At 39.5% G+C, this 18,679-nt stretch overlaps 1 protein-coding gene across 1 annotated transcript in view; it reads right to left on the reverse strand.

Moving 5' to 3' along the window:
- Positions 1-17,521, reverse strand: part of sin3aa (SIN3 transcription regulator family member Aa) — a 32,413-nt gene extending 14,892 nt beyond the window's left edge. Inside the window, exons 1-11 of the mRNA XM_062042729.1 lie at positions 17,300-17,521; positions 12,864-13,074; positions 9,946-10,140; positions 8,171-8,277; positions 4,204-4,498; positions 3,572-3,820; positions 3,338-3,490; positions 704-859; positions 530-619; positions 341-459; positions 53-263 (exon numbers count right to left, since the gene is read on the reverse strand). Coding sequence (XP_061898713.1) covers positions 53-263; positions 341-459; positions 530-619; positions 704-859; positions 3,338-3,490; positions 3,572-3,820; positions 4,204-4,498; positions 8,171-8,277; positions 9,946-10,140; positions 12,864-13,043 — 1,755 coding nt within the window. The 5' untranslated portion in view covers positions 13,044-13,074; positions 17,300-17,521. The remainder of the gene's footprint in view (positions 1-52; positions 264-340; positions 460-529; positions 620-703; positions 860-3,337; positions 3,491-3,571; positions 3,821-4,203; positions 4,499-8,170; positions 8,278-9,945; positions 10,141-12,863; positions 13,075-17,299) is intronic.
- Between the last annotated feature and the right edge of the window lie 1,158 nt (positions 17,522-18,679).

The raw sequence follows: 18,679 nt of genomic DNA on the forward strand, positions 1-18,679 counted from the left end.
TAGATGCATTGCTCTAGTTGCTTGACTTTTCTTTTTTTTCCCCTGCTCTCACCTCTTTACAAAGCGGAGTTCTGCCGGTGCATTTTGGCTGCTGATAGCTTTTAGGCAGCGCTCTGTAACTAGAGCCCAGCCTCTTGCAGGAAGCGTAGTCAATCTCCATGGCGATACCCTCCGTGGCCCGTTCCTTGGGGTACGTCTCCAAGTGGGTCATTTCCCGGTAGCACAGGAAGTTTTTGAACCAGGTGAACAGCTCAGGAAATTTCCTGTAAGGAGAGAGAGAACAGATGTTGGACGATGATACACGGCATGAGAGAGGGGAGCAAAGGGGCCTAGAACTCACCCTAAAAAGGGAAGCACCAGCTGCACCAGTTCAGTCCGTGAGATCACCTCCTGATTGAAGATGGCCAAACATCGCAGGAAGTTGTCATAGGCCTCCGCACTCCGCAAGGCTTTGCGAACCTTTCACGCACATTTGCAAACCCGGGCATAAATATGGCGTCCATTTGAGCAGAGACGAAAACAAACAAACCTTCTCAAAGAACAGAGATTCCGTTCCGCCTCCATGTTTGCTGGCCTCGGCCATTGACAAATCTTTTAAATTCAGGAACTTGGGCTTCTTCTGTGGCAACGTTGGAGAGAGGTGCGTGAGTTGCAAAGCGGTCCCATCAGTTGCTCAGAACAGGAAAAGTTGAAGTGTGCGTACCTTTAAGGGGGGTGTGGCCCCGGGAGTGGAATGCCGGCGGATCTGGCAGCCGTTCTGATTGGGCCTCTGCTTGTTGTTGAGCTGCAGCTTTTTGGCTGTGCCGCCGTGATCGTTTCGTACGGACTCTGCCTTCTCGGCGTTCGTCTTGTTCAACATCTGACGAGTAAGAAATTAAACATGTCTCTCAGTAGCAGTGTTTCCCTTAATATTATATCAGTGGGGTGGCGTCGCCGTAATTTAAGGACGCCATTCTTGCAGAACATGAGACTGCATACTTGGGCACCCCAAAAACACTGTTGGAGTAATGAAATTGAAAGTTTCCCATACATTAATTTACTTTATTTAAAAAAAATTTTAACTGTAAAGAACAAAAAAGTGTTTTTTGTACAGATTTTGTGATACGTGATTTTGTGTAAAACTTCACCTTCCAGGTGATATACAGTACAGGCCAAAAGTTTAGACACACCTTCTCCTCATTCAAAGCGTTTTCTTTATTTTCATGACTATTTACATTGTAGATTGTCACTGAAAGCATCAAAACTATGAATGAACACATGTAGTTATGAACTTAACAAAAAAAGGTGAAATAACTGAAAACATGTTTTATATTCTAGTTTCTTCAAAATAGCCAGCATTTGCTTTGATTACTGCTTTGCACACGCTTGGCATTCTCTCGATGAGCTTCAAGCACACCTGTAAAGTGAAAAACATTTCAGGTGACTACTTCTTGAAGCTTATCGAGAGAATGCCAAGAGTGTGCAAAAAAGTAATCAGAGCAAAGGGTGGCTATTTAGAAGAACCTAGAATATAAAACATGTTTTCAGTTATTTCACCTTTTTTTGATAAGTACATAACTCCACATGTGTTCATTCATAGTTTTGATGCCTTCAGTGACAATCTACAATGTAAATAGTCATGAAAATAAAGAAAACACATTGAATGAGAAGGTGTGTCCAAACTTTTGGACTGTACTGTATGTGCTTCCATCTCCTGCGTCATATGTTTTGAAATTGAGAGTCTGAAAATTCGATATATATATACATATATATACAGTATATATATATATATATATATATTAGGGATGTGGGGAAAAATCGATTCCAATTCGAATTGCGATTCTCACGTTGTGCGATTCAGAATCGATTCTCATTTTTTTCAAATCTATTTTTTTAATTTTTTTTATTAACCAATCCAACAAAACAATACACAGCAATACCATAACAATGCAATCCAATTCCAAAACCAAACCCAACCCAGCAACACTCAGAACTGCAATAAACAGAGCAATTGAGAGGAAACACAAACACGACACAGAACAAACCAAAAGTAGTGAAACAAAAATTAATATTATCAATAACAGTATCAATATTAGTTACAATTTCAACATAGCAGTGATTAAAATCCCTCATTGACATTATCATTAGACATTTATAAAAATTAAAATAAATGAACAATAGTGTCACAGTGGCTTACACTTGCATCGCATCTCATAAGCTTGACAACACACTGTTTCCAATATTTTCACAAAGATAAAATAAGTCATATTTTTGGTTCATTTAATAGTTAAAACAAATTTACATTATTGCAATCAGTTGATAAAACATTGTCCTTTACAATTATAAAAGCTTTTTACAAAAATCTACTACTCTGCTTGCATGTCAGCAGACGGGGGTAGATCCTGCTAAAATCCTATGTATCGAATGAATAGAGAATCGTTTTGAATCGGAATAATATCGTTTTTGAATCGAGAATCGCGTTGAATCGGGGAAAAAAAAAAAATCGATTTTGAATCGAATCGTGACCCCAAGAATCGATATTGAATCGAATCGTGGGACACCCAAAGATTTGCAGCCCTAAAATATATATATATATATATATATATATATATATATATATATATATATATATATATATATATATATATATATATATATATATATATATATATATATATATATATATATATATATATATATATATATATATATATATATATATAAACGCTAATTACTAATAACAGAGATCTAAATAAAAAAATAAAAATACAATTGAGAACATTTATAAAAATTTAAATAAATTAAAATAATAAAAAAACCCAGGTTTGTTTTTGAATACATGTATATTTTGTCTTTTAAAAAAAATATTTGCATTGTCACTGTTTATGCAAATTATATAATGCTTGTAAAAGCTGGAATTTGTCCACCTTTTTTTGTAGCTGTTCTGTATAAACGGAATATGGAGACATGGTTGACCTGGAAATTTTTAGCGTTAAAATCAGAGCTGTAACAGAGGCAGGGCGTTGTCTGTGTGAAAGGGTTTTTCTTAATACAACTTAAAGATCCAAGGCTCACTTTTCCCACCCTGTTGTGTTGGAAGCAATTGTCACTCTCGCGATATCTTATGCAAACATTTCCCACAAGGAGGCCCTGTCACACATTGTTGGGACATATTGTGTTTTATTGGATTCTGTGTTGACGCACTGATTAATAAATGTGGGAGTACAGGTATGGCTCTGGTAGAGCTATTTTGTGGGGTGTCTGTGTGACTGAAATTTAACAGCAAACAAATCTTCCTTGTGGTGGTACTGGGAAAACAATTAACTTGATAAGACAGATGTGTATAAGCTCCACTCACCACTGAACTGTTGGCGTCTGGGAGAAATTGTCCAAACTCTGAGAGCAGGTCCTCTTGGTTCTTAAAGAGCCGAGCCACCTGAGCGTAAACCTCCTGCTCCGTCAGCGCTGGGGTGTAGTTGCCTCCGGCCTCCTTCGCGTTCCGTTGCTCCTTCTGGAAAGAAATTAGAACATCACAACAAAATCGTTGCATGATTTTGTTCCCCCGGAATCATCAGTGCGAGCTTTTGCTGACCTGGTACGTGTGCAGGATCTCCAGGAAGGCTTTATAGATGTTGGGCTGACCCTGGAAGCGATTCTTGATCTTATTGACGTAGTTGATGGCGTGGTTGAACTCCACCGGCTGGTTGTTCTGCGCGGGCGGACCGGCGGGAGTCCCGCTGAGGGACAGGGGGAGCTGCACGGGCGGAGAGCGCGGGGCTGTGTACGCGGGAATGGACGGAGTGGTCTGGCTGCCCGGCGTTAGCGCCTGAGGCTGGTTAGGCTGCAAACGGGGTAACACACATGACAAATTCATGCATTAATTTTAAAGCTTTGCCTTTACATTAATAATTTTGAATTTCCCTAGATATGACTCACTAAAAGGTGTTAAAAGCATGTGACTGCTGCTACAAATGAAACAATACTGATGTTTGAAAACAATTTAAAAGTATTACTTTAGTTAAATAAAAGAAAGTGGTCTACTAGTATATCATTCATATATATTAAATTGGAAACACACACACACACACACACACACACACACACACACACACACACACACACACACACACACACACACACACACACACACACACACACACACACACACACACACACACACACACACACACACACAGGTTATGAAGTGGTTAACTCTCAACTCACCTTGCTTATTTTGGCGGGGGAGGGCTGAGTGAGAAGAACCGGTACGCTGGTGGTGGTGGTGGCGGCAGCAGGGGGCGGGATCTGTGGCTGGTGCTGTGTGATGGAGATGTTCTGCACTGAAATGCCGTGCGGGGTGATGTGGTGGATCTGACCGGGCGTTGTCACGTTGACCAGGTCGTTACTCTGGACCTCGATCTTGTAGCCGGGTGGCAGGAAAGTGTTGAAGCCCATGATAAGGTCGGGGTGACCCTTGAAAAGCTGCGACACCCTGCTGATGACCCCGGGAGTGTCGATACTGGCCAACAAATAAAAACAAACACGATTCAACCGTCTGCTCTGTGTGCACGTTACACAGTGTAGCACAAGCATGAGTACAGCCCTCATGTTTCATCATCTTAAAAAACACTATGGAAAGTACTACAAGCAACACATACAGAGAAGTAGCAACACAAGTGAGTACACATCACAGATTGTGTGGTTGGTGTAAGTATTTAGTGTCACATTGTTATCTAGCGCCGCCTTAACCCTCTTGGATATGAAATTGAGCAGAACTGCACAGATGGTTACTGGAATCCTTATCCACTTCTCTATGAAGGCATCAATGGGGAAGCTTGTAGATGTTAGACATCTTGCACTCCTCCACCTTCCTTCCTTCTGCTTTTAGGATGCCCTACAGATGTTTCATTGGGTTCAGGTGTGAAAGACCTAGACCATCACCTTCACCTTCATTGTCCCTCAGCAAGACACTAGTCTTCCTGGAGGTGTTTGGGCTTTTTATTTAGTTAGGAAACTGCCATGCTGCCCAGTTTTTGCCTCACAATGCAGTGTTTCCTACACATTCATTTATTTGTGGCGGCCCGCCACGAAAGAATTACGTCCGCCACAAATAGATTTTTTTTTGTTTGTCCTGTCCAGCTTCTCAGGCAAATCATATAGTTGATGTAGATGCCCATATAGGCTGTTCAGATTTACTTTACAAAAGAGAAGTGTAGGATACTTCTCTTGTTGCCTTATTTGTATTTGACCACTACTGTTTTCTGTTTATTTGTTACTGACTGTGGCAGGACACCTCTGCCTCTGTTTCACTTTATGTTGCTGGTAAATAATATGGTTGTAGTAGTAGGCTAAAGTTAAATTATTTAGTATGCACTAATTAAAGGGGCAGAGCTTTAAGAGACATTTTAGCTTTTATATTTTATAAGATATATTTTTTGTAAGAACCACAATTATTAAATATATTTCAGTGAATAACTTATTGTTCAAATCTGTATATAAATATGTACATAAAGTGTTGTAATTATATTGTAAAATGGATGGATGGATAGATGGACGTTTAAAACAAAACTGTTATTATTAATTAATAAGTATACATTTTTTTAGCCTTTTTAGAGAAAATCATATCATTGTAGTAAATTATGCAAATTACTCGATGATGTCATGGTGACCACGACCATATCCACGCCCCCACCGCCACAGGTATCTTGGCAGTTTATGGGAAACACTGCAATGCCACAGTGTAGAACCCTCCACGTCACCTGCTGCAGAGTACACTACTTGTCACTACTCAGCGGTTCAGCGTGTGTTCCTATTTTCTGTGTTTTTTTGCATTTCGACAATTTGTGTCCATTTAGCTAACTCAATATGAGTCCCAAAACGACAACAGATCAGCGTGGAAAGAAGAAGGAATCGCTGTGGAGTAAAAGAAAAAAAAGTACAATTATGGCGCTGACAAGTTTGGAAGAATCGACGAAGCAGGACTCGTAATGCCGCAATTTTAATTGTGATAAGACCGGACTTATTTCACAGCGGAGGAGAAGGTACCGCATTTTCCGGACCACAGGGCGCACCGGATTATAAGGTGCAGTGCCGATGAGCGGGTCTGGTCAAGTCTATTTTTATACAAAAGGCGCACCGGATTATACTGTAGGGCGCATTAAAGTGGTCATATTATTATTATTTTTTTTGTAAATTGAAAACACTTCCTTGTGGTCTACGTCAGTGTTTTTCAACCTTTTTTGAGCCAAGGCGCTCACTCTGTCTGTCTGCCCCTTTCTCGCCAGCTCCCAACGTTAAAGTACCGTATTTTCCGCACCATAAGCCGCACCTAAAAACCACAATTTTTGTCAAAAGCAGACAGTGCGGCTAATAACCCGGTGCGCCTTATATATGGATTAATATTCATATTTATTTTCATAAGGTTTAGGTCTCGCAACTACGGTAAACAGTCGCCATCTTTTTTTCCCGTAAAAGAGGAAGCGCTTCTTCTTCTACGGTAAGCAACCGCCCCCATAGAAGAGGAAGCGCTTCTTCTTCTACTGTAAGCAACCGCCAAGGTGAGCACCCGCCCTCGTAGAAGAAGAAGCTCGCGGATATTTAATTTCATTTGTTTTTCTGTAAAGACAACAAAATGTCTCCTACTAAGAGACACGCGTACAAGGTTCCACTGACTTTTGATATTCATGTGAACCGCACTGTGGATACAACGGGAGCACGTACGGTGAATATTCGCACCACAGGGAATGAGAAGTCGTCCTACTGTGGTTCTAGCTAGCCATGCTAACGGCCAGAAACTTCCACCCACGGTGATATTCAAAAGGAAGACCTTGCCAAAAGAGAACTTTCCAGCCGGCGTCATCATAAAAGCTAACTCGAAGGGATGGATGGATGAAGAAAAGATGAGCGAGTGGTTGATAGAAGTTTACGCGAAGACACCGGGTGACTTTTTTCACGCAGCGCCGTTCCTGTTGATCTATGACTGCATGCGCGTCCACATCATCGATGGTGTCAAAAAACAAGTGAAGCACACCGAAGAAGAAGAAGAATTCGAGGGATTTGTAGATGAGTAATAACTTCAGAAAGTGAGATTTAAATGTTTATTTTGTGTGTTGCGTGACACTAACGTATGAGCAACGTTGAGTTATTGATGTTGCTATTGCTCTGCACTATTTTGAGTGTTACTATTTTTGTGATTGCACATTTGCACATTACATTTTGGGAGTGAACAGAGTTGTTAGAACGCTGGTTTGTAATATATTATTAAAGTTTGACTGACCTATCTGACTGTTTTGTTGACATTCCCTTTAGCGTAGCGTAGGTGCGGCTAATAGCACGGGGCGGCTAATAGGTAAACAAAGTTTTGAAATATGCCGTTCATTAAACGTGCGGCTAATAACACGGGGCGCCTTATGGTGCGGAAAATACGGTAAGTCAATCCTTCTCAAATAGTGGGGCGGGTGTGATGCCAGGGGGGGCGCATCTGACCTCGGGGAACATGCTTTTTTTTGTAGTACCAGAACATGATGAAGCCTATGTAGCACGTGACTTCACTGTAACCACGGTGGGTGGCGAGATGAGGCAGGTGTGTTGTTTCCTTTAATGTTAATAAACCTACAATGCTATGCATAGGTATAGTTATAGTCAGAAGCACGGATGTAAGTAGATTTTACGTGTATTAAATGTTTATTAGTGTAGCAATATGGTTGGTAAAGTTAAGGATTTTGGGGATTTTTGATCATTTGTGTGGGCACCAAATGGACTTCTGTGTGAATGTGCGTGTTGGCAGAGCAGAGCATACAGGACAATAGCTTGTTGTTGTTGTTTTGCCTTGTTAATAAATATATATTTTATCCATCACCCCCTTGTTTGATATACAGTACTGTACAGCACTTGACATTGTGTTCAAACCTTCACTTATATAAGGACTTGTGTCAAGGCTGCAACCCATTATTCATATTTACATTATTTTTTTGGAGAAAATTGCTTCATTATACAAACTTTTTTGAGTGTATATTCTCAAGAGACAATTTACAAACTTATTTTGTTCTTGAACAGGGTTCGTAAATCGAAGTTCCACTGTTTTGTCCCTTGAGAATATATACTGCAACAAAAAAATGTGAGGGGCGTACTCACTGTATTTTTTTAAGGGATTACAAACAGTCCCTCTGTAGAGACAAAAAGAGGGATTCACCTTTGTGACTTGAACTCTTTCATGATGTCCAAAAAGTCGTTATAAACCTGAGGCTGGTTGCCAAACTGCAGCTTAACTTGGTCCAAGTACGACAAGGCGTCCTCCACCTTTGGAGAAAAGGAAGCAAGACAAAACGTCAATTTCTTAGATCGGCTTCCTTCCATATTAAGACGACTCAATTGGATGTAACAATAAACGGTAGTAATGATAAGAGAGGTAAAACTCAGACGGTTAGTATCTCCGTAAAAAATTCAAATGATCGAAAAACCTTCATTGATAACTGAACTTTGATAAACTCACGGACTGGCTAGCATCAGCTCACTAGCTTAAATGCTAACATGAAAACGAGAAACATTAAGAAACGACATACCCCAATCTAAACGTATACATACACATTATTATCTGAGCAACTACGATATTCAATTGTGCACATTGAACCTACAAGCTGTCTCTCTTATAACAGAGTGATCGTTCTATACTCAAGGGAATACGAGACGGGGCTGTTTTTACGGGGCGTTCAAGGACCGCTGAACAGAGTAAGATGCCAAAACGTCCACCAAAAATAATAAATAATAATAATAGATCGTATTAGTTATGTGCTTTTCATTTAAATACATCTTAAAGTGTTACAGTATCATTTATTTACAAACCAAAGTTTAAAACAATAAAAGCTTAGTGATTAAAACAGATTAAATACTAAAGACTAAAACACTACCAGTGAAGCATAAGAAACACAAAACATGCAAAATAGAGGGTTTTCTAACACGGTGTCTATTTATTTTAGTTCAGGGTGTCCTCTACATGTACTTGATGGCAAAATAAAAGCCGCCATATTCAAAAACATTTTTTTTTTTTTATGTGAAAACAAATTAAAGTAATATAATGAAGGTTTCAATTGATATACAGTAGATAGCCTATTATTTGTGCACTATTGAATAGTGATGCACCAAAAATTTGGCCGCCGAAAAAAGACTTTGATCACCGAACCAGCGCTGCTGAAACTGCAAGTTGTGATGACCTAAGCAATACGCACAGGATTGTCTAGAGTAGAAGCAGCATGTCTGCGACGTGTACCTACTTCAATAAATCGAGACATACCCGCCAACAGCGATCTACTATATGTGCAACATGCAAATATTAACAGGAAAATGGCAGCTTTTAAGGGAAGAAAATGCAGCTGGAGCAGCATCGCGAAACAACAGTTGAGGTATTATTGGAAACTGTTGAGTACAGTCTCCAATAATACCAGAAAAAGACGCTAAATTTGTTGCTGGTTGTTTTTATTAAAACAAAAATCACTCAAAGTGTAAAAATTATCAACAAAGTACATTGTACAATAAGCAGCAACAATTGAAAAATAGAGCCAATTAATATACTATAAGTAAAAAATATATGTTAATACTAATTAAGTGATTAGTTTTTAAATGTATGTGTAGCATTTTTTAGCCCTTCTTAAGTAAATATATTCATCATCGTAGATTATGCCATTATATGATGACATCATATTGACCAAGCCCCTAGCCACGCCCCCCACCACCACAGGTATGTTGGCACTCTAGGGGAAACCCTGTAGTTATTAAAACAAACAACTTGGTCAAACGATTTCTGTGTGTTTAAGTGCCTTTTGAGCACATTCAACAATACAGTGATAATATTGATAACTGTGACAATTTTGGTCACGATAACCGTGATATGAAATATTCATACTGTTACATCCCTAGCTGTGTGTCTCAATACTTTTGAGTAAAAGTGACCATCTCGTTTTGCAGACTCACCTTGAGCCGTTGGAACTGCTGCTGGCCTTGCGCCGAGGCCTGAGGCGCGGCAGTGTGGCTGTGAGCCGGCATCCCTGAAGGCGCGTGGGATTGGACGGCGGCCGCGGCGGCGGGGCTGTGGTGGTGGGAGCCGCCGTGGACGGCTGGGCTCGGAGCATGTCCGTGACCGCCGCTGTTCTGGGCTGCCGTGGGAACCTGTGAAAGCACATGTGATTGCGCGCGGCAAAGTAAATAACCACTTCTAGGACATGCTTGTAGCAAAACAAGCCATGTGTTCAGTCATGACGTGCACAAACAGTTAACTCCAAAGCCTTTTCTCACCCTTTCTAGGAACTACAATTGTATATGCACATACAATCTACTGGCGTCTTTCATCTTAAGAATCTCCCTAATCCTGCTTGTGAACTTTTTTTTAACAATCATTTAGCATTTTTTATTTGCACAAAGTGCAAGGTGACATTTTGAGATGTTTACAAGATAAATGTTCAAGATTTCACTGCAACTTGTAGGTGACCTAATGCACTGTATTGTAGCGTGAATACAGCCTCAATTTTCCTCATGTGAAAAAAAGAAGACTATCATAACTCATTTCAAAACTTTGAGGAAAAAACTTTGACTTCTAACATAGGGAAAAAGTTGTTTTTTACCTTGTATGACAAAAGAACAATGTTGAAAACTCACTTACATAAGCAAATCACAATCACATCTATGTCATTCAAAATTAAAGACAAGAATCTTTTAGCAGGTTTTAGATTGTTTTGTTTTAATGATCATGAATAATAACCACACTAATCATATAGTTTACTTATGTAGCACTTTTCTAGCTATTGACGACACTGAAGCACATTTGATGTACTTTTTTAATCACTTATATATAGAGGTGGGGGAAATAATCGATTTTTAGATGCATCGCAATTCGGACATGGAGGATTATAAAATCGATTACTAAATGTCAATAATCAATAATCAATTTATTTATTGTAAACAAAGTAATGCAGACAGTTCTAAAATTTGTCCGACTGCAGCGAGCCACCTCACAGAGAGATCTGACCAGCTCATTTATTATCGGGCATTTATGGTCCAGTTTTGCACACATTTTCATTTGTTTAATAAATGTGGGGATTAATTTAATGGTTTCTTATTGCAAATTCATTGTTTTTTTTAAAGTTGCAAGTAACAAATGCTTATTTTGTGAAACGAAAAGAAATGTAAAACTGCATCAAATTAAAGATGCATCCATAATACATTTTTAATCGAATCGTAGCTCCTTAATCGTAATCGAATCTTGAGGTGCCCAAAGATTCCCACCAACATTATGTTTTTTACAGGTGTATGTAAACTTTTGACCACGACTATATATATATATATATATATATATATATATATATACATATACATATACATATACATATATATATATATATATATATATATATATATATATATATATATATATATATATATATATATATATATATATATATATATATATACTGTATATATATATATATATATATATGTCTGTGTGTATATATACAGATATATACACACACACATACATGTATTAAAGTTGTCAAATTTATCAAGTTAACGCATGCCATTAATCACAACAAATTGCATTAATCATGATTAATCACACAATTTATTTTAAATGCAAATGCGCATTTCACTTCAAAATACACCTTGTATTAGAGAATACTGTTGCAAGGTTTTGAACAAATACATGACATGATGTACATTAAAGTTAAACAATTAAAAAAATATTTATCTATGACACTCTGACAATAACATTGCATTTGCGTCCAAACATTGGGGACTTCTGTAAAGTTAATTCCAATCATGCAAGCAAGTAATTTACTGCAATGAATCATCAATCAAAAGTGTGATTAATCTAAATTTAAATCCTTGACAAAAAAAACAAACATATTTCAGTGCTGTCAATTGATTAAATGTTTTAATTAGATTAGTCACACTTTTGAATGTGGTTTAATCATGATTAATCACAGGTTATTACTTGATGATTTAGAAACAGTTTTATCTTAAGTCCAGTCTGGGTTTGTTTTAAAGTGAAATTCAACAGAAAGCACGCCAGTCGGAGTCTCCTCACTCAGCTTTGACCTGATCACTGACGGTATAAGAACTCGTGCCACCTTTCAGGTAACCATCCAGTTACGGAAAAGGAGCATGTGCAGTCAAAATAAATTGTGTGATTAATCTCCATACATATACACACACGATCAATGGGATACTTTTTTGTGATTAATCACATGAGTTAAGTTGTTATTTTTGACAGGCCTAATAGTTTACATACATCTTCCGCCCGAAGGCAGCTGGGATAGGGATAGTACAACATGGCCCCAGTAAGTTATAACAACGACAATAATAATAACAATGAGGTAATTGCCTGTTTTAATATTAACACACGGCATTATATTTGACACATGTATCACAGTACAGAATGTTTAAAGGTGACTTAATAAAACAATGCCTGAACAGTTGATAAAAGGTTGTGTGATGGCATCAGTTTGACCCTAATAACAATAAAAATATTAATGGATTAGACTTATACAGCGCTTTTCTAGACACTCAAAGCGCTTTATAGACAGAGCTGAGAACCTATAATTCATTCACACATTGATGGTGGTAAGCTACATGTGTAGCCACAGCTGCCCTGTGTTAGGCTTTTCTCTATTTCCATTATTTCCTATGGGAAACATGTGGGGTTGCCCAGCCTTGTGGGTTGATCTTAAAATTTCAACTTTACTGGTTTTAAGGCTTGGGAGTATACATGTAACCTTAGGGACCAACAGTCATCCACATTTTGTTACAGTAAGTATAGCCTGCAGGGACACCTTGGTTTCTGACAGTGCCTCCATGGAGCATATTTAAACTATTCTGTGGCGGACATGATTGCGTACCTGGTATCCCTGCGGGACCGAGTACTGGACGCCTGCGGTGGGCTGCATGCTGTCCGACACGGCCTCGTACACCGCCGGCGCCGGGGCCAGGACGCGATGCTGGAAGGTGTCCGCGCTGCTCGGGAGGCGCCGCTGCTGGGACGCAAAAACCGTTTCCTGATCCTCCAGTCGCCGCTTCATTATGAACTCATACTCAAGTGAGCTGAGAGACCTGGGAAAGAGAAAATTAGCTATAAGAAGGGTCTTTTTTGCCTTATTAGTTGGCGATGACATTAATGGGGTGCTATTTTGACATGACTGTTAACAGTATTATCGTCGCCTCTTTTGGATTGTTGCCAAAATGTTTTGGAAATATGCAAACATGTAATACAGATATGTAATTATAAACAGACAAATGCTGAGTGGCTTATGGACAATAAATACCTAAGTACCAACAGTGACCCTGATTTTGCCTGATGGTCGCCATCTTTTTCCACCAGTCATGCTCACATTTCACACACATTTTTGCTTATCAGTCCCCTAAAGGTGTATACCAAATGTTGCTGCGATTCAGGTGTTTTGTAGAGCACCACTGACCCATGTGAGAACTTTTAAGTCAATCTGACTTATGGGGCTGAAAACTTTGAGCTTTAGTTTAACAACAGCAGCATTGTGTGGTGTATTTGCCAGAAAAATAATAGCACAGGCGACACTGTGCTTGTGCATATTCTGACACACTTTCACCTTTTTGCTTCCAGCACTTCACAAGGAAATGAGTTGGCTTATGCAACACACACCGGATGGTTTTGGGGGCAAAAAGTCAAAAGATTTAAATAAGAGTCTACACTTGTGTTTGCTTTTGTTTATTTATTTTGCACTACTGACTATGACTGGGTAATAAAATGATATCAATATAATTTGCTATAGGCACGGAATCGATAGCAATAAAAAAATGTGTTTGATAAAACGTTCGATACAGGTGTGTCAAGTTTGTATCAAGTTTTTCAAGTATCAACTATCAAGTTTGGTTGCGCCATTTTGTTGTCTTCCAGTTGATTCTTTGCATGGAATGAGAAGAGAAAGTAAAAATGAGTGCTGCAGAGAGCGAAGAAGTTGTCGATAAAACAGGAAAAGTCACCTCGACAGTATGGCAGTGTTTTTTTTAATGGACCGTATTCAGACCGAAGACCACCTTACCTTACCTCACTCAGAGCACACTGATGAGCTGTAACTTCCTGGCACTAAAATGCAGAAAACAGTTTCTCAGGTTTCTCCATGTTTACATTTTAACAATTTGTATTATTTTTTTTTACACTTTAAAAGCATTTCTTATATATTCCTTATTTTTTAGGAGGTTTATTTTAGGAGGTGATTGTTATTGGTAAGTGTTCAATGTGACTTTAGAATTGTGTTCACATGAATTGTTTTCCATGGTTGTGTTGACTTTTTAATTACTTTTCTGCCTCAATAGCGGAGGGGATTATAACCAGAGGAAACATTTTAATTAAAATGTTTACATTTTTAATATATTTTTCTCTTGGTCCTTATTTTCAACAGGCCATAAAAATATCAATAATTGATATTGACTGATATAAATCACTTATATCGTGATACTGAATTTAGTCATATCGCCCAGCCCTACTACTGACTTCACTCAGTCGATAATATGTAATTAAAGGGAATCATGCTACTGTTTTGTTGATATTGATACATATTGTTGTGTTAAATATTATTCACAGACAGGTGTGTTGATGATAAATGATAAATGGGTTATACTTGTATAGCGCTTTTCTACCTTCAAGGTACTCAAAAGCGCTTTGACAGTATTTCCACATTCAGCCATTCACACACTGATGGCGGGAGCTGCCATGCAAGGCGCTAACCAGCAGCCATCAGGAGCAAGGGTGAAGTGTCTTGCCCAAGGGTTCGGCGGAGGTCAAAACACACCCGACTCATCGTGTAAATAAAAACTTTTCCCTTATTATAACCCTAACCCTCTAACCCTGGCCCTAACCAAATAACCATAACCCTAACCCTAACCAAATAACTCTAAATTACCGTAAGTCTTTCTTACTTAGAATATGTTCCTCTAGTGTCCAAAAAAAGTCTAAATTAAGTCTTTGTTACTTAGAATATGTTCCCCATACTAAAGTGTTACCAAAAACATATAACTGTCCTGAATTTGAAAAAAAACTACATTTTATTTTTCGCTAAAGAAGGGTTCGGTGAATGCGCATATGAAACTGGTGGGGTTCGGTACCTCCAACAAGGTTAAAGGCCTACTGAAACCCACTACTACCAACCACGCAGTCTGATAGTTTATATATCAGTGATGAAATCTTAACATTGCAACACATGCAAATACGGCCGGGTTAGATTAGTAAAGTGCAATTTTAAATTTCCCGCAAAATATTCTGCTGAAAACGTCTCGGTATGATGACGTTTGCGCGTGACGTCATGGATTGTGCGGACATATTGGGACACCATTGTGGCCAGCTATTAAGTCGTCTGTTTTCATTGCAAAATTCCACAGTATTCTGGACATCTGTGTTGGTGAATCTTTTGCAATTTGTTTAATGAACAATGAAGACAGCAAAGAAGAAAGCTGTAGGTGGGATTGCTGTATTAGCGGTTGGCTGCAGCAACACAACCAGGAGGACTTTGAGTTGGATAGCAGACGCGCTACCGTGAGTACAGCTTTGGCTTCCAAACATTTGATCGCTTGCCCGTACGTGCGTGCCGCTATGTGCATGTCACGTACGTAACTTTGGGGAAATATATGTGCTGTATGAACTTTGCGGAGGTGAACGGTACTTTGGGCTGTGGGATTGAGTGTATTGTGCGGGTGTTTGAGTTGTATTGGTGGGTTATATGGACGGGAGGGGGGAGGTGTTTGTTATGCGGATTAATTTGTGGCATATTAAATACTGTATAAGCCTGGTTGTGTTTTGGCTAATAGAGTATATATATATATGTCTTGTGTTTATTTACTGTTTTAGTCATTTCCAGCTGAATATCAGGTCCCACCCGCCTCTCACAGCATCTTCCCTATCTGAATCGCTTCCACTGCCCTCTAGTCCTTCACTCTGTCTTTCCTCATCCACAAATCTTTCATCCTCGCTCAAATTAATGGTGAAATCGTCGCTCTCTCGGTCCGAATCGCTCTCGCTGCTGGTGGCCATGATTGTAAACAATGTGCAGATGTGAGGAGCTCTACAACCTGTGACGTCACGCTACTTCCGGTACAAGCAAGGCTTTTTTTATCAGCGACCAAAAGTTGCGAACTTTATCGTCGATGTTCTCTACTAAATCCTTTCAGCAAAAATATGGCAATATCGCAAAATGATCAAGTATGACACATAGAATGGATCTGCTATCCCCGTTTGAATAAGAACATTTCATTTCAGTAGCCCTTTAAGTCTTTGTTACTTAGAATATGTTCCCCATACTAAAGTGTTACCAAAAACATATAACTGTCTTGAATTTGAAAAAAAACAACATTTTATTTTTCACTAAAGAAGGGTTCTGTGAATGCGCATATGAAACTGGTGGGGTTCGGTACCTCCAACAAGGTTAAGAACCACTGCTTTAAAAAGACTGAATTCAGCTCGGTGGAAGTGAAGATCTCAGTGGCCAATCAAATGGCCGGTACGCTACGTCACGTGACGGAAGCAACAAACAGGTGCTGGTGCGGGACGTGGTGGGAGCCATTTACACATTTACCGCCGTTTGAACCTTTCCATTAAAAAAAACAAAAACGTTAAAAAAGTTTAATTGAGTTGACTCAAGCTTCAACTCCATTCAAAATTGTACACAACTATCTTGTCAACTTGTTAGCACCGCCGCTAGTTAGCTCGGTCGCCGCGGCAAGAGGACGGCCGGATAACGTCCTCTCCAACATGGCGTCGTGCCCCCAAAACAAACATCGCAACTTTCCCCGGACGCCGTTATACCGGCGCCCCGTTCCGTCCGTCCGTCCCCTCCGTTAAAGGCCTAGCAACCCACAATACACTGACCGAGCTCCGTTCCAGCGCCCGCCATTTGGAGCTTGTGGCGCAGGAGGGGCACCGACGAGACGCTCCACGTCAACGAGTAAGCGAGTGAAAGTAGCCCGGGGTTCTCACCGCCTCGCCGCGGCTTCGTGTTATACAATCGATCGGATGTGTGTTTATTCACATTTATTTCGCTTTAAACATTCGCCGTGGTCGTGTTCCACTGTGTCTGTTAGCTGCTAGCTAATGTAAACAACGTGAGGAGCACAACAATCTTGGGACTAGCAAACAAAAAAAAGGAAGCACATGCGGTTTAAGCCTCGCTAAAGCCATCGATATTGTATATTGCAAATGTTACGACACGTTTCTTAAACGTAATAGACATTAAATGTGAGTTTGGTGTGTTCCTGGTGGGAGGCTCGGCTGCTAGCTAGTTGTGAGCCTGCTGAATGAACCTCAACTCACCCCTCTCCTTAAGTTTGCCGTTGGTGCTACGGGGTAATCCGTTCTTTGCTGGGGGGGGCTAACCGCGATGCCTCTGGGCTGGGGTATGCGCGGCGAATGGAAACGAAGTGTCAAACGAGACTTTTAACTGTTAAAACAAAACAAAAAGTGGAAGCTGAAAAGTGGGGGAGAAAAAAAAGAATCTTCCCCGAGAGAGGAAAACAATCTCCCGTTAGGTTAGCTCGTGGGTTGGAGTCGGTGTGGGACACGCCCCCCTCGGTTTTGCCTATTGGTTGATTCGGAAAGAGGTATGGCGTTAACGCGTCCGGATTGGTCCTTTTGTCTTGTCAATCAGGAAATGGAGGTCTTTTAGCACCAAGCGGTCAAGCTCTCCCATTTTGACTTGAAACTCAACTACGGCTGAGGTGAGCGGCCATGCAAGTGCAAATGTGGCGGAAACAAAAAATACACTCGTCAAATTTCAGTTTTGCTTCAACACACCAACTTTGTGGCTATTTTACAGCGTGTGGCGTAAACCGAAGCCCGCTCGTGAGTGGCGACGTCGTCCTTCGTTTTTAGGTTTATAAGCAAAAACATGCCTTTAACTTATCTATTGGAGGTTACTTGTGTGTTTTGTGCCACATGTACCCCTTATATAGTTTAAAACTACGAAACATTAAATAATTCACTCGGTTTTAATGTGCTTCGTCAAACACTTCCTGGATTCGTATGTGAAGCTTAACGCCACGAGTTATACCCCGCCCCCTTTTGTGGAGCTCAGCCAATCGGAGCGCTCGGTGGCAGTTGCAGTCTCCCGCCCCTTATTGAAAACTGAGCCAAACTCAATCACTGGGCTAGCCGATACATGGACCAGTTTAGCCGATACCAATACCTTGTTAATCAGATTATTTGTCAAAATTTAATGAATATGTTTGTGATTCTGCCTTCAATTTATTTTTAGATTAAAACTTCTGGTCAAAAAGTATACTGTCAAACTTTTTTTGTGAACAATAATACACAATTCCAGCTCAAAAAGTGAAATTAATATTCAATATATGTGTTTTATCAATTGTTTTATGTATTTATGAAATGTACAAGGTACGTTTGTGACAATGAGTGTCTATAACACTAAACTTTGGAATTTTAATTTTTGCCAGACGGAAATTAGCCATTGGCTATAATCTCACATATTTACATGTCAAATGTTCATTATTTGTGTTCTCTCTTTTAAATAAATTACATCTGAAATTTAATATATTCACAACACAGAGTGAAATGTTTCAAAAATGAATTTCCTAATTTCTTGAACATGTTCATAGTTATATCAACTCTCAAATACAGTATTTCACAACATTAGACTTGTTGGATATTTGTAATCTGCTAGTTTGTACTTTCAACAAC

This window comes from Entelurus aequoreus, linkage group LG03 (assembly GCF_033978785.1).
Source record: "Entelurus aequoreus isolate RoL-2023_Sb linkage group LG03, RoL_Eaeq_v1.1, whole genome shotgun sequence".
NCBI lineage: Eukaryota > Metazoa > Chordata > Actinopteri > Syngnathiformes > Syngnathidae > Entelurus > Entelurus aequoreus.